We start from the raw sequence: 23,420 nt of genomic DNA, 5'->3' as shown, positions 1-23,420 counted from the left end.
TACTCTTATATAAAAGCAACGCTATCAGGGTTGCAAAACTGGTTGTACTCCAAGCTGCTATGGCAGCAGCTCACCTGCGAAGGGTCTATAGCCACACCAGGGATGGCGATGGCCAGGGTTAGAGCCCTGGTAATCAGTCAAAGCACGGGTAATTTGTCAGTTTAAAGTGCTATTAGCCCTAGTAATAACATCTTAAAACCTTCGTAATTATGAAAGGCTGGCCATAGACAGTATATTGTACGTAGAATATACTATCTATGGGCTGGCTAACGCCGATTAATTCAAATGTGTGTTTACAGTTACAGCCAGTTTACTTACGATTTTAAACAGACTAATCAGGAACGGTTGATTACAGACGATAAACACTATAGATCTTCAGATACAGAGTGCATAGTACTAAGCAGTAGCATCAGAGGTAGCACCTCGAGTAGCATCATGTCAAGGAAACTCTAAATAATGCCACATATAATTGATGACGTCACCTACTTGGTAACATCGTTGCTCACTTAGTTACGTGCTGTAGAAGTCATGTAAGTGGAAGACTATTAATTGTTCTTTTACTTCTGTTTTCTATTGACTAGAGACTGTTTCGTAACCGTGACGTGTGGTCAGGTGGCCGCAGAACGGTCTCCCGAGTCAACTGAGTAGGCTAGGCAGCTTAGCACTGCGTACCCAGTAGCTGTTGCATTTAGCAAGTGGTTAACAATTCAGAAAAGTAAGTCTTAAATTGTAATTATTTGTTTTGCACTTTTGCACACGTAGACTACCCCAGCCAGAAAAGTTGGCTGCCTGCCAATTTCCCGGCGCCGGCACTGCAATACCAGAGCCAAGAGGTGATGAAGTTTGGGGTTTTCATTTTAATATACCATAAGGTATAGCACATAGCAACTGAATTGAGTGATGGAGTACTGACACCAGGGGCGGATCCAGGGGGGGGGGGGCTTTGGGGGCTGAAGCCCCCCCCCCTTCATATTTAGGCTTTACTTGATCAATATGCTGAGTATTATAATGAAATTTTGTCTTAGCATAATTATACGATCACTAATAATACAAATACTCATAAAACCACCTTATAAACATCTTTCCAAGGTATTATCAGTGGATTTATGCTAAAGTTTATGCAACAAGGACCCGGATCAGCATTGGAGGTGTATAAGATCGAGATACTCTAATAGAGCAGTCAGCTAACTACTCTAATAGAACATTCACTGGAAACATGTAGTTGGTTCTGTTATGGAATTTTTCCAAATCTGCCTGCACCTATACATACAATGAAGTGCATTGGTCTGTTTAAAGGGCTTCATTCATCTACTTGTGTAGTTAATATGTATGGCAATACTTAATTCAGGTACACAATTTCCATTGAAAATGCTCTCAGATTCAATCTTGTATTGTTCAAATTTCAAAATTTTCCACTTTCAACATTATTATTCTAACATGCACCTATTCAATGTTGTGCAATTGTGAGAGGGGTGCATCATGTACTTGGTTGCCTGTACCTACCCAAACTTTTCCATTAGCAAAATACTTCAGAGTCAGAGAGCCATACCTATAATCTGAAGGCAGTATATAAAATATCTACAGGCAGAAAATATTATGAATTTTATGTGGAAATGTCTCCAAATTGCAGTATTTTAACATCTATTTTTCAAACTTTTCCTGGGGGGGCATGCCCCCAGACCCCCCTAGTTCCAGCATGCGAAGCATGCTGGGAAGTGTGCTTCACATACCTCTACCCAAGAGATTAGTACCTTGAGTTAGCCCCCCCCCCTTTTATAAATCCTAGATCCGCCCCTGGACACTTATGGTGTGACTGGCGGTTGCTTACAAACTGGTTTGTGTACACTGACGTATTTTAGCTTTCTGACATACCTGCACCACTACTAATCACTTTTTTTTTGTTTTCTGTATGTGTGTATGTTTGTCAGTTTTGTTCTTGTATTTACCTTGCCGTGCTAACACAGATCTTTTACTACGATCTGATTGTGGTTGCACGAGACCAAAGGTCGCACATACTGTAAAGCTAACTCTATACTTATTGTGTTTTCTCATTTATAATAATGATGGTTCTCTCTCCATGCAGTAGCCGATTGATATTCATTGCAGTGGTGTATACCTGTGGGGTATAGTACTGCTGTGTGTCTGCAAGTGTTTAAGGTTTGTAGCTTTAAACAACCATTCTGCAGTTAAAATGTTGTTTGGCAGTTTAGGTAATACTGACTTTCCATTGCTAGCAGTTTTAAACAGGTAAACGCTTTAGCTTATTACATTGGAGATTGTTTACGATCTTTGTTTCTTGATATAGCGAATACTGCAAGACTAGCAAATGAAACAATTTGCTACCACTATATACTGTGGTTACTAATAGGAACTGATCTAACATATCAGATGGTTATACCATGCACCCATCCCTTAGGCACAGTTGTTCAATAGTTGGTAAGTGCATATATGTTTATCTCATATTACATATCAACAATTATTTTATCACAGCATAAATCATGTACATCTGCTCTATTGTAGCTATGCTGGTAAGATTTATTTAGTTACCATAGTTTGTATTGTTATATCTTGCAGTTCAATGAGAAAACTTGCAATATACACTGCACGGTATCTGATGCATCTTTGCTGCTGCAGAATCTTCTCACAAGAAATTTCTGGACTAACATGTATGCACCTATAGAAAAAAAACTGACATTTTGTATACATGTATTTTTACTTGTATGCAGTATTATTTTTAATGGAATTCTATGGTGCATGAATGCATATATATACTGGATGCAAATGCGATGTAGTGAAATCACCGCAAATAAGTAGTGACGTTCACTGTAAAACAGTAGTGAAGTTCACTACTAATGGCACTGCAAGTAGTGACGTTCACTACAGTTGGTAGTGACGTTCACTACAATTAGTAGTGACGTTCACTACATTTTTGTAGTGACGTTCACTACAATTAGTAGTGACGTTCACTACATTTTTGTAGTGACGTTCACAACAAAAAAGTAGTGAACGTCACTACACAAAAATATAGTGAGTATTGTGGCAGAGGTTTCACTACTAAGTAGTAGTGACGTTCACTACTTTGTTTTTACTGTGTAATGAATGAAATGCGGGAGATCCAAAAAGCTCAGCGACAGGCTGACGATAAGCTCTCGAGCTCCTTATAGGAGCTCAGGAAAGAAGTGAACACGGCGAAGGAAAAGACGGCCAAGGATCTCTCCCAGAAGATAACTAAGTCGGGATATACATTCCAGAAGAAAGGCCATGAACACCAGTTTACGTTCAATTCCGGAATGCAAGAATCCATCTCATCGGCCCGCAGCGAGCTGGAGAAGTTGGCGGCCGACCCATCAGATAAGGATGCCCTGGCCAAAGTCGATGCCTGTCTGGATGAAGGTGCGAAGGCCTTGCATAAAAGGCAGAAACACATTATGATAGCCGACAGTTCTGATTGGGGTGTCGTCCGACATTATGAAGCCGATCCTTTAGCCGACGACTCCGACGATGAAAAGAAAATTAAAAGGGCGAAGAAGGAGTCAAAGAAGGAATCGGAGACGACTGGAGTTACGTACAGAAAGCGGCGTGGTGGTGGCCATATTAATGGGGATACAGGAGAAGACGCCCGAAATTCTTTATGGACCAACCAGGACCTGGTTACAGGAGGGATGTGTACCAGCCACCACCGCTAATGGCCACGGGGGGGCCCCCATATCAATACAGAGCTCCAGTTGGGCAGTACCAGAGTATGCAGTACCGCAACCAACAGAAGCTAGGACCATGCTATGGCTGTGGAGGATATGGCCACCTGGTTGCCAGTTGCAAAGCGAAAAACCGCTTGTATCCTCTGTACCAGTCTGTGGTGAGCAGTGCTACTGATGTGTTTGAGTTTGTAGGTCAAAGTTCTTGTGGTACATGTGTTGATAGTCCAGTTGTTGGGCAAGTTAAGTACAATGAGTGTGTTGATGGCCTGGTTACTGAACCAGCTAAATACAAAGAGTTCATTGATAGTCTGGCTTCCAGGCCAACTAATAACATAAAGTGTGTTGATAATCTGGCTGCTGGGCCAGCTAAATGCCAAGAGTTGGATGTTGAGCCAATGGTTAGGCCCCCTGTAATTGATGCTAAAAGTGTCCATAAGTCTGAGGGTTTACATGAGATGCCTGATGTGCACCAGGTCAATTATCATGGCATGTCCGGCGGTGAAGCATGTTCTGACATAACTCAGAAATTCTGGGAAGCAGAGTCCAGTGGACTACAGCAAATAACCGATGTCCAAGGACGCCTTAAAAAGAATATAGAGTTCTAGGAGAATGTGCTGGATGCCTCTCCCCCAGTTTTAGATTGTATAAGAAATGGGTATCACCTGCCTCTTAAGTTTATCCCCCCTACACACTTCCAACATAATCACAAATCTGCCACAAGCCACAGTGATTTTGTATCTGAAGCAATTGAAAATCTGGTTAACAACAGATGTGCAGCACAAGTGGAGGGCAGACCATATATATGTAGCCCTCTTTCAGTTGTGTCAAACTCATCAGGCAAGCTTCGTCCGGTCCTTAATCTAAAATACCTAAACCAGTATTTGCATGTATTGAGTTTTAAGTACGAAGACCTAAGAACAGCCGCCCTGATGTTTGAGCCTGGCGAATATGTTCAAATTTGATTTAAAGTCTGGCTATCATCATATTGATATACATCCTGAGTATCAAAAATATTTGGGTTTTCATTGGGAGACCGACGGTGAAACAAACTATTTTGTGTTTAAAGTCCTTCCATTTGGGCTTGCAACTGCATGTTACCTATTTACCAAGTTGATGAGACCTTTGGTAAGGCATTGGCGTGGTAGAGGATTGAAGGCTATTGTGTACCTGGATGATGGAATTGTAGCTGTAAAAAGCAAGGAGAACGCCTTAATAGAAAGTGCCCAAGTTAAACTGGACCTGGGAAATGCGGGATTCATTGTTAATAATGAGATATGTGAATGGGAGCCTAATTGCAACATGGAAAGGCTGGGATTCCTAATCGACTTATCAATGGGTGAATTTTCTGTCCCTGTGGGTAAACTTGATATGCTTAAGTCAAAGTTGCTGGCAGTGAAGGAAGCCCAGTTGGTCACAGCAAGAAAACTAGCAAGTCTGATAGGCACAATAATTTCAATGTCCTTAGCCCTTGGCCCAGTTACCCGCCTAATGACCCGTAGCTTGTATTCTGTGCTTAAGGACCGCACTTCGTGGTGCCAAAAGTTAGCATTGTCATTGGAAGCTTTGGACGAAGTCCAATTTTGGTTAGATAACATATCTCAATTTAATGGTAGAAACATATGGCCCACACCATCTGCAGTGAGGGTGGTATACTCAGATGCTAGTAGTACTGGCTATGCATGGGGGATATGTAGTGGAGCATGGTAACAAGGTGGCTAACGGTCAGTGGTCACTCAGTGAGGTAGTGCAAAGCTCTACGTGGAGGGAACTGAAAGCTGTCAGAATGGTATTAGAATTGTTTCAGTCAAAATTAAAGAATGAGCGTGTGCGTTGGTTCACAGACAACCAGAACGTGGTGAGAATTGTCCAGTATGGAAGTAAAAAGCCATCCTTGCAGGCAGAGGCCTTAGGAATTTCTTCTACATGTGCTAGTAATAACATACGAATTGAGCCAGAGTGGATTCCTAGAGAACAGAATGATCTGGCAGACTACTATAGCCGCATCGTTGATTACGATGACTGGATGTTGAACCCTCTGTTTTTAGCTGGTTGGATTCTTTGTGGGGCCCCCACTCTGTTGATCGTTTTGCTAACCCATCTAATCCCCAACTCAAGTGGTTCAATTCAAGGTATTGGGCACCTGGATCAGAGGCTGTCGATGCCTTTACATGTTCCTGGATGGATGAGAATAATTGGTGGTGTCCCCCTGTTTATTTGATTCCAAGGGTTATTCGGCATGCCCAAGCTATGCACTGTAAAAGAACCCTAATAGTCCCCCAGTGGATATCTTGCCCCTTTTGGCCCCTATTGTTTGCAGATGGTATAAATCCAATAAAATCAGTTGTGGGGATAGCTGAGCTTCCTAATAGTGAAGCCCTCTTTCTGTCAGGTCCAACAGGTCAAAATCTGTTTAAGGGTTTACCTAATACTCCAGTTTTAGCAGTGAGGCTAGATTTTACAATGTAGCACAGCCACAGATATAATCATCCAAAAAAATTTTTTTTAAATATATATGTAAAATGAAAGCGTGTTGTTTAAGGAGATGTTGCTAGAGTTTTGGCGATTTTTTGCCTTCAGCCAATAGTTGCAGTCTCCAGTGCTTTGAATATAGTGGCAGCCTACAATGCTTAGAGCTTATGTTGAGCAATACAGCCTACAGTGCTAATGACAGCAGCCTACAGTGCTATTGATTAGTGCCTACAGTGCTAATATGAACGACAACACCCTACAGTGCTAATATAAAGAATGTACAGTCTGCAGTGCTAATGCAGATAACTTCTGCCTACAGTGCTAATGTGAATGATCATTTGTGCAGCCTATAGTTCTATCAATAACCAGAGGTATATGTATATATTATGTGTGTTATAGAAGAATGTTCCGAATGGGCAACTGCCACAGCTTTTTAGTACCCAGTATCCTGGTGTATGACATGATGCAGCTGCACCTCAATTGATTGATGACCCAAACTCATCCCATGTGCATGTGACATGTTCTCTTTGCTCTAGGTGATATGCATGGGTATATGGTATCTAGAAACTATTATACGGCTGCTTAATATTATAACACACAGGTATTCTACTAGAAGGAAGCTGGAAGCTACTAGATGAGCTAGAAGATTCTGGGCTAAAGGAATTGGCAAAGAAGGTACCTAACACAGTCCTCCATAGTCGTGCTAATAACACTGTTAAGAAATACTTGGGCGCATTCAGGATGTGGAAGACATGGGCAACCTCTCATAAGTTGGTGCCTTTGCCAGCTAAACCTCATGAAGTAGCCTTATACCTTCAGCATCTGGGGGAAAAGACCAGGTCAAAGTCAGCAGCAGAAGAAGCCTGTAATGCCCTCTCATGGGCCCATGCAAGCGCAGGATTGGCTTCACCATCTTCTAACCTATTCGTGAAGACTGTGTTGGAAGGGCTTCAGCGGTCATATGCTAAACCAGTAGTGAAGAAGGAGCCGCTAACAGTGGATATGCTGAAGAGAATCGTTGATGATGCAGAGAAGTCAGGAACACTGTCTGATCTACGCTTAGCTACTGCCTGCCTTCTGGGATTTGCAGGTTTTCTTCGGTTTGATGAGCTCATAAGGCTGAGACCATGCGAAATTAAGTTTTCTGAAGAAATGCTAGCAATTAAGATTCCAGGGAGTAAGACAGATCAGCTGCGTCAAGGAGACGAGGTTGTCATATCAAGAACTGGAAGCCGGACATGCCCTGTAGCTATGCTCGAGCGTTATATGGCTAGGACAGCCACACCCCATGAGGACCAGCGTTTCCTCTTCAGGCCAATACAAAAAACCAAGCATTGTGAAGAGTTGCGAGGCACAGGAAAGATAAGTTAAACTTGTTTGCGAGACCTTTTTCGGAAGAAGCTGTCCAGCCTGGGGTATAATGTCAAGGACTTTGGTCTTCACAGTTTGAGGGCTGGTGGTGCTACAGCAGCGGCCAATGCTAAGGTGCCCGATAGGCTCTTCAAAAGACATGGGCGATGGCACTCAGAATCAGCAAAGGATGGTTATGTGAAGGATAACATTGAGAGTAGGCTACAAGTCTCTCAAAGTTTGGGACTGTATCTTAATATAGCTATAAACGCCTTCTTTGTGCCCTCTAAAGTCAATAATTATTATAGCCAACCTTCTGTGGTGGCACAATCCAAAGAGTTGTATAGTGGGTGTATGGTGTGTGGTATAGTATGTTGTGGGAGGTTCTGATATCCTGAGCTTTTTCAGGGTGATAATGAAACACCTGGTTAACTTTCATCACGCCACGTCATATTCCGGGTTGTTAGCAAATTCCTTTCTTTATTGACAGTAAGCCACTAGTCCGCAATATGACGTGGCGTGATGAAAGTTAACCAGGTGTTTCATTATCACCCTGAAAAACTCAGGGTGTCAGAACAACTTTGCTATTCGAACAATACCAGACCCTCTCGCAGCTAGGCGCTTATAATTATCAATCGATAAACGCCGCGCGAAGAGTGGGTCTGGCTACGCGAGACTAAAATACATCGAGTTTGTATCGCATGAGTTCGGGGAATGAGGTCAAAGTTCCACCATAGATAATAAACACCCCTACCTGGATTGGAAGCACACGTATAGTGCCCATACAAAACTACGGTTCTATCCGCGTTTCGCGCCTGAAGTTTTCAAACACTCTTTTTCATTCGAAGATTCTGTTTTACTGTCTGGATACAGCTCGGTTGCTTTAACTAGTAAGTTTAGTAGATTGTTTCTTGGGTGGCGATTGGCCTACTACTGGTAGGGATGTCAAACGGATTTTTAAAAGTTTGACAAATGCATGTTTTAGCTACAGCATCTTGTAGAGCTTGAAAAATGCATGCTGCAGATTGATATAATTATTAGTTTGCCACATTCGCTTTTGTGGTAGCCAGTAATTGTTAAATAAACAAATAGGCGGTTCTCCAGACTTCTCTATTGAGCACCATTGGTAGCCATGGCACAAAACAAAAACAAGTGATGTATGGGTGATTACATCACTTTGTATTATCAATTGCGTAGAATTGCCAGGAAACTAATACAGGTGTTCAAGTTCCATCTTGTACTGACTGAAAACCAACCTATCGATTAACTGGAATGCTGTTGTGCATGGCGATCGACAAAACTAGCCTGTTGTCATCTTCCATACATTTTCTAGGCAGGGAACTAACATTGGGCTTACACACGCACCTAGCTACTCTATATAATCACGAGAAAACTCACCAGAAGACCACTAGCTACCTTGACCAGTTCATCACTGTGGAACGAAAAATTCTAGTGCCTACACTGTCTGAAAGACGCGCAATTCATTGTGCCACTTTTAAATGAAATTTACGGGAGAAGAAATTTCATAATTTTGCGGGGTTTTGACATCCCTACTACTGGTATGAGCGCTTTCCGTATAAAAAGTATTTGAACATGTTTGTGAAAATGGCGGGGTGAACAAGTCTAGTTTAAGGCTGATGCTTATTACTAACTAATGCTACGTGTACTGGTATGTGTTTCATGGTATATTCACTCCAGTTTAGTCAAGTTCACAAATCCCGCCTCTCGTATCAACCTTTCGCGCTTGTCAAACTTCTAGGTAATACACATCAGTACACCCACTATGAATAGGCCAAACCTTATATTCCATAGCGGTAGGTTTACTACTCATCAGTAAGCAAAACATGTTCTTATAAAATATACTCCCGGTACTGTGTACAGTATGGGTTTCGTTATTGTTAGGAGATGACTCTTTTGTAATACCATATGTACTTGTACGCATGCGTGAGAGTTGTTGATTAATTGATTGAGACTATAACATGGTGTCAGAAGCGGTTTCCCTTGTATCCTTCTAAGGACCATTAATCTTTCATCGGACGAACTATTTGAATTAAGAATGGTGGCATACCCGATTCCTCCCCCTGAACCAATGAAATGTAGCGGCAACATAGCAGAGAACTGGAAGATTTTTCAAGAAGCGTATACGGATTATGCAGTTGCCACGGAATTGACAGGGAAAGAAGATACTATTCAAGTAGCAACTCTAAAAACATTAATGGGTAAAGAATGTAAGCAAGTGCTGAATCGTCTAGACCTCACGGAAGGCCAACTCAAGAAAACGGCGACCATATTAGAGGGTCTTCGAAAACATTTTTCGCCAGAACGTAATGTTCTGTACGAGTGCTATTTGTTCCACAGTGCCGAGCAGCAGCAGAATGAGACCGTTGACCAATATGTTCTACGTCTTCGCCACTTAGCAGAATCCTGCAAGTTTGCTGCGCTCCACGACGAGATGCTACGCTACCGACTAGTCCTGGGATGTAGTGATAAGGCAGCCAGAGCAAGATTATTCCGTGAAAAAGAGTGCAACTTACAACGAGCCATAGAAGCCCTGCGCATAAGTGAGGCAACTCAAGAACAGCTAAAGTGTATTAGCGGACCAGAAGAGGATGCTGTGAATGCAGTAAGTGCCACCAGTAAGAAACAGTGGACCACTAGCAAATTCCACAAAACCCCAGCAAAAGAGCCTTTTCAACAGCACAGAAAACAAGTAGTTTGCCAATACTGTGGAGGGAAACATCAGTTGGATAAGCTCAAATGTCCAGCATATGGGAAAGTATGCCACAGTTGTGGCAAACAAAATCACTTTCAATCTGTATGTAGATAAGCTCAGCAGCGAACACACAGTGGACAACAACTACATGCAGTTTCAGACTGTTTTGAAGAAGACTCAGATGACTCAGCCTTTTACATAGAGCATGTAGATGCATTACACCACAATGAGGGTAAGAATTTTTTGTTTCGTTGCATATTGTTGAGCCAGTTGGTACTACCACTATTAAATGTCAGCTAGACACAGGGGCCACTTGCAATGTGATGTCTTTTAATGATGTGTGTGTTATTAAGCAGCATGGGGACCCACTTTTAGTCCCAACTACAGCCAAGCATAAATTGTATGATGGTACCATGATGCCTGTCCTGGGTGAATGCAATTTGTGTTGTGAATGTAAGGGTGTACAGCACCAACTCAATTTCAAAGTTATTGCGGGCTCACAGAAGCCATTGTTGTCTGGAGAAGCCTGCAATAAATTAGGTCTGATCACGATCAATGAGGTGCACCAGATCACTACCCCAGATGGCAATGATGATGCCCTCTTACAAGAGTATGGTGATGTCTTTGAAGGACTGGGATGCTTGCCTGGGGATTACCATATGTGACTGGGCCTGCGAAAATAGGGCATGTGGGCACAAATTACACCCTGTCACATAACGTGTCATATCTCAGTACTGGAATAGAATATTTTTATCCTATAACTTGTATTGTAAAGCCAACTACATATTTAATACTTGCAAAATATTTCATGGCTACAGAGTCATGAAATACAAAGTTATGATACATCAAAGTTTGAAAAAGTAGGCAATTTTTATGTGCCCACATGCCCTATTTTTGCAGGCCTGGTCACATATAGTAATTGACCCAAAAGTGCCCCCAGTACAGCATGCCCCACGTCGAGCACCAGTAGCTCTTAAAAACAAAGCTCAGAGAAAAACTGCATGAACTAGAGAGCAAGCAGATCATAACTAGAGTTGATGAACCTACAGCATGGATCAGTAGTTTGGTCATGATACTCAAGCCTGGAAAAATACATGTGTGCATAGATCCGTGAGACCTCAACAAAGCAATACAAAGACCTACTTACCAAATTCCCACACTTGACGAGATCTTGCCTCAATTGGCAAATGCACGAGTTTTTTCAGTGCTAGATGCGAACGATGGATTTCATCAAGTCCAGCTAGATGAACCAAGCTCCTATCTAACCACCTTTTGAACCCCCTTTGGGCGGTACCGGTACAGACGAATGCCCTTCGGAATTTAATTCGTCTGCACCAGAAGAATTTCAGCGACGCATGCACATGATAGTGCAAGATCTCCCGGGAGTAGAAGTCATTGCTGATGACATCCTGGTCTATGGATGTGGGGAGTCGGAAGATGACTACATGAGGGACCACGATAAGAATCTCCGTAGATTATTGCAACGAGCCAGAGACCAAAATCTTAAGCTCAACAAGAAGAAACTGAAGTTATGACTAAGAGAAGTGGCATACATGGGTCACCTACTTACCCGTGAAGGCTTGCATCCTGACCCCATGAAACTGAAGGCAATACAAAATATGCCCACACCCACAAACAAAAAGGCTGTTGAAAGACTACTGGGATTTGTAAATTACCTTTCACGCTACCTCCCTAAACTGGCAGAAGTGGTTGCTCCACTCAGACAATTGACAGACAAAGCAACACCATTCTACTGGCAAACACAACAGGAGCAAGCACTAGAGACGGTAAAGGCATTAGTCACCACGGCACCAGTGCTTAAGTTTTATAATGTACACGAAGAGGTGACCATCCAGTGTGATGCCTCAGAGAAGGGATTGGGTGCAACTCTGATGCAAAATGGCCAACCCATTGCATTCGCATCCAGAGCACTAAACAGCACTGAGCAAGCTTATGCTCAAATAAAAAAAGAGTGCATGTCTATCTTATTTGCATGCGAGAGATTCAACCAATACCTGCATGGACGCCAGCTAGTGACTGTAACAACAAACCACAAACCATTAGTACCTATTTTTATGAAGTCAATATTTGGGGCACCCAAACGTCTCCAACGTATGTTGCTAAGATTGGAAAAGTATCGCCTACAGGTAAAATACTGTCCAGGAACCAAGATGTACATAGCTGATATGCTAAGCCGAGCGTACCTCAATGAGATGGGGAAACTACAGCCAGTTGAGTACCACATATTTCAGCTGCAACAAGAAAATGAGCTCTTCAAGGACATTGAATCCATCAACCAAATAGAACACATCAGAATCAGCAGTGCTACACACCAGGACATAAAGAAACACACCCAAACGGATGAGATTCTTCAAACACTGCCAAAAACAGTTCTGCAGGGGTGGCCAGTCAAGAAGGATGACGTACCAGCCAACATTCGCACATATTGGGGGTATAGAGATGAAGTTACAGTGCAAAACGGGGTGTTGTTCAAAGGCCCAAGAGTCATTGTCCCACGGTCACTGCAGGTAGAGATGCTAGTGAGAACTCATACTAGCCACCAAGGTGCTGAAGCAAGTATCCGGAGGGCGCGAGAGGTTATATTTTGGCCTGGAATGACGGCAGACATCAAGGAGAAAGTTAGTCAATGTTCAATTTGCAGTGAGAACAGAGGAAAGCAACAACAGGAGCCACTTATGACATATGAGATCCCCTCGCGACCATGGAAACTGGTGGCACAAGATCTCTTCACGTGGAACAAGAAAGACTACCTGATAACTGTAGATTATTACAGTGATTACTGGGAGCTAGATGAGCTTGCGGACACAACCAGCTTAACTGTAATTGACAGCACAAAGAAGCATTTTGCTCAATATGGAGTGCCAGACAGAGTGATCACTGACAATGGCCCTCAGGTTTGCTCACAGGAATATGAGAAATTTGCAGCCAAATGGAAGTTTGAGCATATAACAAGTTCCCCCTACCATTCCCAGAGTAATGGGAAAGCCGAATCTGCTGTTAAAATTGCAAAGAACTTGCTAACAAAAGCTAAGCAAGACCACAGAGATCCTCAGTTAGCGATTCTTGACAGGCGCAACACACCGACTGAAAGCAGTAATGTAAGCCCAGTGCAGAAGTTGCACTCTAGACGCACACGAACATTGCTACCCACAGCAGAACCGTTATTGATGCCTGAGGTTCCAAGAAATGTACAAGAGACTATTGAATTACGGAGGCAGATAGCAAAGTTATACTATGACAGGGGCGCAAGGACTCTCCCAGAACTGACCATTGACCAGCCTGTCAGAATGCAACCAGTATCAAAAGATGGCTCTTGGAGAAAGGCAACCACAGTCAATGTGCTGGGGAATAAATCATATGTGGTCCAAGCAGAAGATGGAAAAATGTATAGACGAAACAGAAAATTCATCAGAACAAAAACAGAACAACACTTACCCAGCCTAGAGGTAACCCCAGATCTGCAAAGTGACCCAGAAAGTCAGACAGCTAACAGGCCCAAAGAGCAACTACAGTACAAAGTTCAGAGGGAGAAGAGACACAAAAACCAGCTGACGCTAATGCTGACTTACAACTACCTCCCAATGGGCCAACTGTGACATCCAGGGGCAGAGTAGTGAAGCTGCCTGACAGGCTGAAAGATTATGTGAGACATTAACTGACTATTCATGCATACATACAGTGTAAATTCAAATTACTATTGATTTTGGACAATTGTAATTAGAATCATTTGTAACTCATGCAGCATGTTGTACTACAATAATTTTTTTGTTATTGTAGGGGAGATGTTAGGAGATGACTCTTTTGTAATACCATATGTACTTGTACACATGCGTGAGAGTTGTTGATTAATTGATTGAGACTATAACAGTAATGTAGTCTACAGACATCCTACGGATCACGTGATCACTTTTAAACCACAAAAATGACGTTACACCGGAAACGCTGGTCGAGTCCGTAAGCACCTATAGGCGTTTTTTGCGTTCTTATTACTGTGCATTGTTTAAAGAATAAGAGGCGTCTGAAACTTCTGTCTGACACGGTGAAATGGTTGATTAAGGCAAGGATGAAGGCATATGACAGGTAAACTTTTAAGATATAAATGTGTGCACTCACACACCAACTACATACACCACTGCAATTTCTACACCTTTGAACAGAGCATGTTCAGCCTTGACATCCTGGTGGCCAACACTGAGGCTTAGCAACTATGAATGCACGCTCTGTATTACAAGGCATATTACAATGCCATGTAATACAGAGCGTGCATTGATTTTGGGATTATGCAGTTGGCAATGTAATTTTGTATAGGCAAAAACTTTAACAGGAATAACAAACAACTGTACTCACAAAATAAATTAATTGGGCCATTCAACATACAATTAATTCTAGTACCAGCACTGGTTTCAGGATACTGGGAGCTTACATTCATAGTAGGTTGAGTTCATTTGAGAAGTCGTGTGATTTTGCATGACCACTTAACGATAAGGTGATGTTTAATTGCATTCAGCAAGTCTAACAGTTCAATACTGATCCAAATGTCAGTTGATCAGTTCACCACAACAAGCCAATTGTTACTTTAGGGAATTAGCAAATGGCCAAGTTAATTTGAATATGCGCTCAGCACCTGTACACTCTATTTGTAAAGTCTACGTGCTGAGTGGCTGGACCATATATTTTATGCATAATTGTGGCCACTGTGTATTGGATATGCAGAGGAGGTAGGACATGACGTCATGATAATTGCGTGATGTGGGCCGTACTGCACATTTTGCCAATAGAATGTAGTTTTAGTTCACCTTAAAGTTTAGTGCTGTATTTGTCAAAAATGATAATTTACTAATGTAGAAATTGTTTTATCTACTGAGCTTTATTAAGCTCCAGTGATCTTATGGTGAGTTTTGCAATAGCGCATCGTTCAGACTTGTGTAATTGCTCATTATACTACTGTAGTTACCGTTAAGAGTTAATGTAATCGACCTCGGCGTCTACAATGATGCTAGAAGCTTGGTACATTAGCTTTCTATTATATAATTATTATCAGAATTCAATTAAATTACGTAACTTTTCACTGAAATCACATGCGTTACGACATTATGCCCTACCCCCCTGTTAGACCCGAGTTCCACTGCGGGTGTGGCAGACTTTTCCATCGCAAGGGATCTCGTCCTGCACCAGTGATGCTGTGTCAGGTTATGGTTGTGCCAGGTCCAGTTCTTCAGATCCATTACACAGCTATTGTCAACTGACAGGCCGTTCAGGATGTGCGCACAATCGAAGGGTTGCAGGTTCATTGCTTGGTTATGCCCAGTTTCTGTTGTTGTTTCCTTAAGCAAGAAAGTTAACTCACATTGCTCCAGTATATCCAACTGTATAATAGGGGACCTGGTGTCAACTGGAGAAGTAGCCTACCCAGCTGTAACATCAATGGGTACCTGGGGAAGCAAATACCAACCATTCATGCCTCACATACAGGTGAAGGCCAAGGTGGGACTTCATGCACACACCTTCACTTGTGAGACATGGTATAGCCTCTTGCAATCCCCTGGAGGATATGCCAGCACTGACTCCTAGCACCTGAGTAATGCACTCTGGGTAGGAGTGACCATGCCAGCATGGTAGCCAACTTTGCTTTGTGTAGTTTAGTGTGTGTGTGGGTGCATGTGTGTGAGATAGAGGCAGCATACACAAGTGGTTAAATATCGAAAGGTTCCAATTACTGTTGCTTCCTTAAACAAGAAACTTCTCACATTGCTGTAGTTTACTCAACTGTTAAATGGGCCTAGCGTGCTTTGGTCATTATAATTACAAGTGCCACTGCCTCTACATCTGTGACTTTTAGACAGCCCCAAGTACTGTTCCAGAAGGATTTACCTGTACAGGCTCGACGCACAGATAGCATAATCCAAGTAATTTAAATGTATAGGATAGCAGTATTGCGATCCTATTGTAATATTTAAGATCCTGGTGAAGATAAGTTGTATTAGGACTTTTTTGGGAAATGCTTTAACACTACCAGCTGCTCCATAGGCCTTTCGCTGGAATTACCCTTGGCTCGGTTACCATAGCACAGATTTGGGGGGGAGGGGTTGGAAAGCTCTGAACATAGTGGTCCTTTCATCGAAGTGTGGATTGGTTGCTATGAAGCCTTTTGTGACCTTTGTAAGTATTTTAGCTTTTGTTCATTGTTAACATTTCTTTGAATTATGTTCCAATGGAGTTCCACTGGTCATCGTATTTCCAAGTATTTGAGGATATGTCCCAAATTATTTTGGATACATACCGGTGTTTAGAAGTTCACGATTAATAATTATTGGTTATGAATTTAGCAAATAATTGTGCGGACATTAGGTATTACATTACAGTGAAAATTAATTGTGCAAATACATTGTAATAGTGCAAAATGTTGATGGCCTTCCTCATCCGGCCTGTGCTTTTTGGGGGTGGGGTACCATCTGTTGTTCTGTTCGACTGTAGTTTCCTCTTTTTTATGTCTCTATTTTACTTTAGCCTTTCCTCATTGGCCATAGTCAGTGTCTCCCTGAAGTGGGTGATGGCATTGGCTGGATCAAGTCTCTTCATTGTGGCCAGGGATTCACTGGTGAGCTTCCTGATGTGACTATCACATTTTTTGATTAGTTTGGTTAGATGCTCTATGATAGTTGCGGCTAGATCTTTTTCAGCCGTAGTCAGTTTTTTGATCCACTTGGGGGTGAATTCCCTGTCGTCTTTGTACATGATATTTGGCTCAATTTTTCCAGGTGGTACACTGCCACGGGCCAGTGCCATCCTGATTGCCTCACTACTGTATGTCTCTTTGCCTTGTTGACCTGGCTAGTTGAAATCTAATTTTCACTAGTTCTTTCTTCAGCTGGAGCTGGTTCTCCTGTTCAATAGATGTTGAGTTGGTTGTTGGCTGCTCATCAGCGATGAGTTGTGTTAATAATAGATCATCATCATCATCATCATTATCTCTGCCATTCCCACTTGTCATCTGGCTACTGCTGCCATTTGATGATGTTGTAGGAGTGGCTGTATCCAATGTGGGGCTGGCGACAGCAGTAGCAATGGCTGCTGCTGATGAAGAGGCTCCACCATTATGTATCAGTGACCTTCTCCCTCCAAGGGATGATGACATCAGATCGTTAGTGGCAGCTGGCGTGCCAGTTGTAACAGGCTGGACCTCTATGTCGTTGTCAGAGACATCCTCATCCTGGCTGTTGGTCTTGATCTGACTCTGTCCATTACACTCTTTCACTCAGTTAAAACAAGTTAAATCAGTTTGTATTTTTTTGTACATGCACATTAGTGAATTTGTAAGTTTTCTATTAATTTTTCTTCTGAATTATTCAGGAATGTATCAATTGTGGCTTTAAAAAATTATGGTCTGATCCTATGGTGTCTATACACTGTAGCTACTTGAATGGAATGTATATACATGTGCGTGTGTGCGTCAGTCACATGTTGTAATTTGTGTGCCTCCAATGGTTGTTATTCTTGTACTTAAGGTTGAATGGTTAGCTAGTTGGTTCTCAATGTTATTGTTCCTCTTTTCTCTAGCTATGCGTGTCAATGCTGGCGTCAACCACTGGGGTGGGATTACTACAGCTCACTTGTCATCCGTGGAGTGGTGTTGGATTTTTTATGGAATATTTGAGGATCAGGTGAGCTCGTGTGCAATTACAGTTTTTTGTTTTTGTTATTATCATTCCGTGGTGATGAGGGGTTACTGTTATCAGTGCTGTTGGTAGAGTAGGTGTCTGGTCTCCTTGTCCCTTTCTATCCAGCTGAGACCTTGTGGGTAGACACATTTTAGTCTGTTAATCCATAAATTCTAATGTTAGATCTATTCGTTGCTGGGGTCTATCTCACGTATTATTTGTACTCTCATGTTATGTTTGCATTCTCCTTTTCTGGTATTTGTGTTGTCGGTACAAAATGGGTCAGATTGTTCGGTGATTTGTTGTCCTAATTTTGTTAGTTGTATGTTTGTATTGAGGATGTATATGCATATCAATTTGATGTGTGTTTGTATTTAATTTCTTGTATATAGTGCTCATTGATGAGCCGGTGGAGTGGTGTTTACACACGTGTTGGAGGTCGTCAGAGAGTGACTTATCCATACTGTGGATAATTTTCATACAGTTGTTTTTGTATCCGTGCATTAGTTTTGTAATGCATGGCAAGACACTTGAAATTTATCAAATGTATATCTTCTAGTTTCTATTATTTTGGTAGTCTATATTTCAATATTTATTGGAGCTGAATAGTGTTGTAGTGTAATATGGGTGGCGAAGAGATACGGTTGGCTGGTTGCTGGGAGTAGGGGCTCCTGTTTGGGAAACTTACCAACTTGGCAACTGTCATTCGGTGTGATTGGCTTGTGGAGCAGATCATCATTGGACATGTCGCCTAATACCGTTTCTAATATCTCGGCCGTCTGGGGTAGCTTGTCAAAGTGTGTGTGTGTGTGTGTGTGTAGGACCCTACGGGCTGATTGTTGTGATGTAGGGTTATCCCGATGCTGGATGTAGTTTGTGCTGACATGCTCTATTCTTGCAGGCTTGATCAGTCATTGGCAATGAAAATTTGCTAAGGATAAATGGCATTTGTCTGGTTGATACAAAAAGCATACTATACTATTTCTAAGGAGATTGATTTTGGCATGCCCCCACAGAAACTTTAAAAGCAGCATTTATTTGTTAATCCTCTAATCCAAATCACTCACTGTCACTTTAGCACAGGAAACAACCACTGTAGTTTGACTGTTCTACATAATTGGGCACCATTTCATCATGTTTGTAACTTCTGATCTTTCACAGTATGTCATTATTGAGCAATCAAATATTTAATAGAAATATCTGTAATGTTAACAATTTTAAAATCTGATTTATAAACCATCAGCAATACTTTCACACCCATAGCATAATTCAAGCGTGAGATGACTTCATCCCAGAGGCTTGATTTGACTGTATCTTAGATTTACAATATGTGACTGGGCCTGCGAAAATAGGGCATGTGGGCACATGATTTTTGCCTACTTTTTAAAACTTTCATCACTCATAACGTTTTGTACCATTATGCTATGGCAATGCAATTTTCAGCTGTTAGTAAGCATTTAGTTGGCTTTATGATGCAAGTTACAGAATGCAAATATTCTGCTCCAGTACTAAGATATGAACTGTAACATTTCAGGATGTAGTTTGTGCCCACATGCCCTATTTTCGCAGGCCCGGTCACATATACAGTTGTTACAAAATCACACGACTTCTCAAATACACACCACCTACTACTCGTGAAAGCCCCCAGCATCCTCAAAACCAGTGCTGGAACTTGCATCTTGTAAATGGCCCATACAGTGTTTCTTTTTGTACAAAATTACATTGCCAACTGCATAATCCCAAAATCAATACACGCTCTGTATTACATGGCATTGCACTAATAGTTGTTAAGCCTCAGTGTTGGCCACCAGGATGTCAAGGCTGAACATGCTCTGTTCAAAGGTGTAGAAATTGCAGTGGTGTATGTAGTTGGTGTGTGAGTGCACACTTTTAATATCTTAAAAGTTTACCTGTCATATGCCTTCATCCTTGCCTTAATCAACCATTTCACCGTGTCAGACAGGGGTGTCAGACAGAAGTTTCAGACGCCTCTTATTCTTTAAACAATGCACAGTAATAAGAACGCAAAAAACGCCTATAGGCGCTTACGGACTCGACCAGCGTTTCCGGTGTAACGTCATTTTTGTGGTTTAAAAGTGATCACGTGATCCGTAGGATGTCTGTACATAACGAAACCCATACAGGGTAAGGGGCGCGAAGTGCGGATAGATTAGGTGGCGCTTAGAAGTTTTCAATCCAGTACCGTACGCAAGGAAATTTTGACGTTAAAAAAAATTTGACTAATTTGACGAATCGGTTTAATTCGTCAAATTTAAATTCGTCAAATGTTTATAAGCGCCCTTAAAAGTATAGGTTTTGCCTACAATTTAGTTCTTGATTTTCGTCAACATTTTATTCGTCAAATCTGCTGAAGTCTGAATTTGTCAAATTTTTCTTACGTCTAAATTTCCTTGCGTACGGTATGGGGTGTCTATTGTCTGTATGGGGTGTCTATTGTCTGTATGGGGTGTCTATTATCTATGGTTCCACCGTAGATAATAGAGGCGTGTAAGTTCAACGTATCTAGCACCTAGTTTAACGCGCAGCACATATAAAGTTGCTATGAACGAAAAATCGTGGTTAATAAACTAGTTGCTGGACGCTCAAACAGGTTATACAGGTGGGTACTTAGTAACGTGTGATACGTTTGAACTGGTTTCCAGGTGATGTTGCTAGGACAGCGTTATTTAAAAACCGTACTTGGTTATTAAAAGTCGCAGAAACAAACCCGTCGTTTAATTTAACGTTCGGATATCGCTTCACCCAATACCGGTTAGTGTTCTGTTCTATACCTTGTAGTTTTGTCTGTGAATTAATTATTTATGACGTCACGTTTGTATTATTATTATTAGTACTTGGTTATATAATTAATGGATATACAAACAGGGTTACAAAAATACAGTTTAGGCACTAGGCCTTAGTTCATATCCATATCCTATGTCATTCCAATAATTATCAAGACTTGCTTTGAAAGTAGAGATTGTTGGTGCTGAAACAACTTCTGCTGGCAGGGAGTTCCATGTATCTCTGGGTGAAAAAGTTCGGCCTTACAAGTAGACGTGATGGTTTTTTGAAAAGTTTCAAGTGGTGTCCTCTTGGGTGATGCACAGAGCTTAGAGTAAAGTACCTTGACCAGTCGACATCATAATAACCGTGTAAAAGCTTATAAACTTCAATTAGATCCCCTCGTTGTCGTCGACAGTAAAGAGAATAGAGTCCGAGTTTTCTTAACCTTCACTCATAAGGTAGTTTGACTAGTTCGTTCACAAGTTAAGTGGCCCGCCTTTGTACATTTTCTAGAATGTCAATGTCCCAGGCTAGATATGGACAACACAATAATAATTCTAGCTGTGGTCTAACATAAGTTTTATACAGGAAGATAAACAATTCTTTAGAGAATTTTATAAATGTTCTTTTAAGCATTCCCAGGATCTTGGTTGCAGCAGCTACAGCTTTATCACAGTACAAGGAAGGTTTAAGAGAAGATGTTACCCATACGCCTAGATCTTTCTCAAAATCTGTCTTTGTAAACTCTACAGTAGACCCCAAAGTTTCCATTATATAATTTGCTCCTGTGCTTTTACCTATATGCATCACTTTGCACTTCTCTAAGTTAAGATTCAGTAACCAGATTCCATTCCATTCTTATAGTGTGTCACCCATCACTGTGCCATTGCTACACCACTGATGAACCCTATGTAGCTCTAGTTGATGTTGATATACTGTGCTGTATATTGGCTAATAATTTTTATCTGGTGATGTTTCCTATAATGTATTGCTGCATACAATACTGCAATAATGTATAGTTCTCTCCTGTATGTTTTGTATACATATACTTTATACATGTCACTGCCACACCAATGATGTACTGGCACTTAGCTACTGGTGGCCTTTAGTTACGATGCCGCTATTGTGTTATATCTGTCACTACTGTGACATATTGAGATGATTTGGGAATCGTGCCTTCACCACCTAATAGCCTCACCAGGGGGCTGTCATGTTGGTGTATGTACTTGGTTGTATGTGACGCGGTCCTAGTTATACAACCAAGTACTAAGAATAATAAGAAATGCGGTTAAAATTACATCATAAATAAATAAATAAATAAAATTATAATGAATTAATAATTAATGTTCTCGAAAACTACGAGGCCTAGAGACATGAACTAACCAGGGATAGATTCGCCTGTGAATGAAGGCACAAACGAATAATCGTTGTGCCTGTTCGTGCTGATGACTTGACCATACGTGTAATTCTATATAACGCCCAGCACCACACCCTTGCTTAATTACAGATTGCGCAAAGGAGAAGATTAGCAAATGTTCGTGGAGTGAGAGCCAGAGGCCACTTTACACATAAACAAGAAGATTACAAGTAACTTTTTATGTTTGTAACGCCTTAAGTTGCCATGCCAGCTGCCAGTGGATTCATTCACATTAAGTATGTAATTAAACATTAAAACACATGCCACGCTCTTTACAATACAGTTACATATAAAATACAAGTAAACAATTTTGTCTTGTGCAGCTGGCATGGCGAACTTCCTTTGTGTTGGTGTCAGGCAATCAATACGTGCTTAATCTTTTTTGCCTTCACCTGGCTTAGCTGCTAGGCTCTGGCTGGCTTAGCTGTCTTCCTTTATCTGGTTCATCTGGCTTGCGTACTCCTACAGTATTGTGTAGCTATCTCCTGCAAGTTGTGTATGCATAATTATAGTGTGTCACCCATCACTGTGCCATTGCTACACCACTTATGAACCTTATTTAGCTCTAGTTGTTGTTGATACTGTGCTGTATATTGGCTAATAATTTTTATCTGGTGATGTTGCCTATAATGTATTGCTGCATACAATACTGCAATAATGTATAGTTCTCTCCTGTATGTGTTGTATACATATACTGTGTACACATCACTGTGCCATTAACACACCAATGATGTACTGGCACTTAGCTACTGGTGGCCTGGTGGCCTTTAGTTACGATGCCACTATTGTGTTGTATTTGTCACTACTGTGACATATTGAGATGATTTGGGGATTGTGCCTTCACCACCTAATAGCCTCACCAGGGGGCTGTCACGTTGGTGTATGTACTTGGTTGTATGTGACGCGGTCCTAGTAATAATAATAATAATAAAGGCCTGATATAGTAATTGTAATTGTAATTGTAAATTTTGGATAAAGGCATGGCCTGTACATCCAAATCATACACACAATAAAGTAGTTATACCCATTTAAAAATCATAGTATACATTGACAAGGATGTAAAAGTTGCCTGGGTGATTGATGTTGCTGTTCCAGCTGATCGTTATGTGAAGGACAAAGAAATAGAAAAGGTTGATAAATATCAGGATTTGTGTTTAGAGATACAACAGATATGGAATATGAGAACAATTGTAATCCCAATTGTGGTTGGTGCTTTGGGAGTTGTGTCTACACATTTTAAACACCACAGTAGTCAACTTAATTTACCAAATTGGATAATTCCACCACTGCAGAAGACAGCTTTGTTA

At 41.4% G+C, this 23,420-nt stretch overlaps 1 protein-coding gene and 2 long non-coding RNA genes across 3 annotated transcripts; all 3 read left to right on the top strand.

Moving 5' to 3' along the window:
* Positions 1–2,089: 2,089 nt before the first annotated feature.
* Positions 2,090–2,844, top strand: LOC136250392 (uncharacterized). Its single transcript, XR_010698516.1, has 4 exons — positions 2,090–2,157; positions 2,211–2,247; positions 2,306–2,528; positions 2,575–2,844. It is a non-coding gene; the product is annotated as an uncharacterized lncRNA (long non-coding RNA).
* A 1,802-nt stretch (positions 2,845–4,646) lies between these two features.
* Positions 4,647–5,405, top strand: LOC136246831 (uncharacterized). Its single transcript, XM_066038407.1, has one exon. The coding sequence runs from the start codon at positions 4,647–4,649 to the stop codon at positions 5,403–5,405; it is 759 nt and encodes a 252-aa protein (XP_065894479.1).
* Positions 5,406–14,186: 8,781 nt separating this feature from the next.
* LOC136250384 (uncharacterized) lies at positions 14,187–18,467 on the top strand. Its single transcript, XR_010698513.1, has 3 exons — positions 14,187–14,331; positions 17,809–17,912; positions 18,302–18,467. It is a non-coding gene; the product is annotated as an uncharacterized lncRNA (long non-coding RNA).
* The last annotated feature ends 4,953 nt before the right edge of the window (positions 18,468–23,420 follow it).

The sequence above is a fragment of the Dysidea avara genome, chromosome 1 (genome assembly GCF_963678975.1).
Source record: "Dysidea avara chromosome 1, odDysAvar1.4, whole genome shotgun sequence".
Classification (NCBI taxonomy): domain Eukaryota; kingdom Metazoa; phylum Porifera; class Demospongiae; order Dictyoceratida; family Dysideidae; genus Dysidea; species Dysidea avara.
This window is presented reverse-complemented; position numbering and strand designations above follow the sequence as displayed.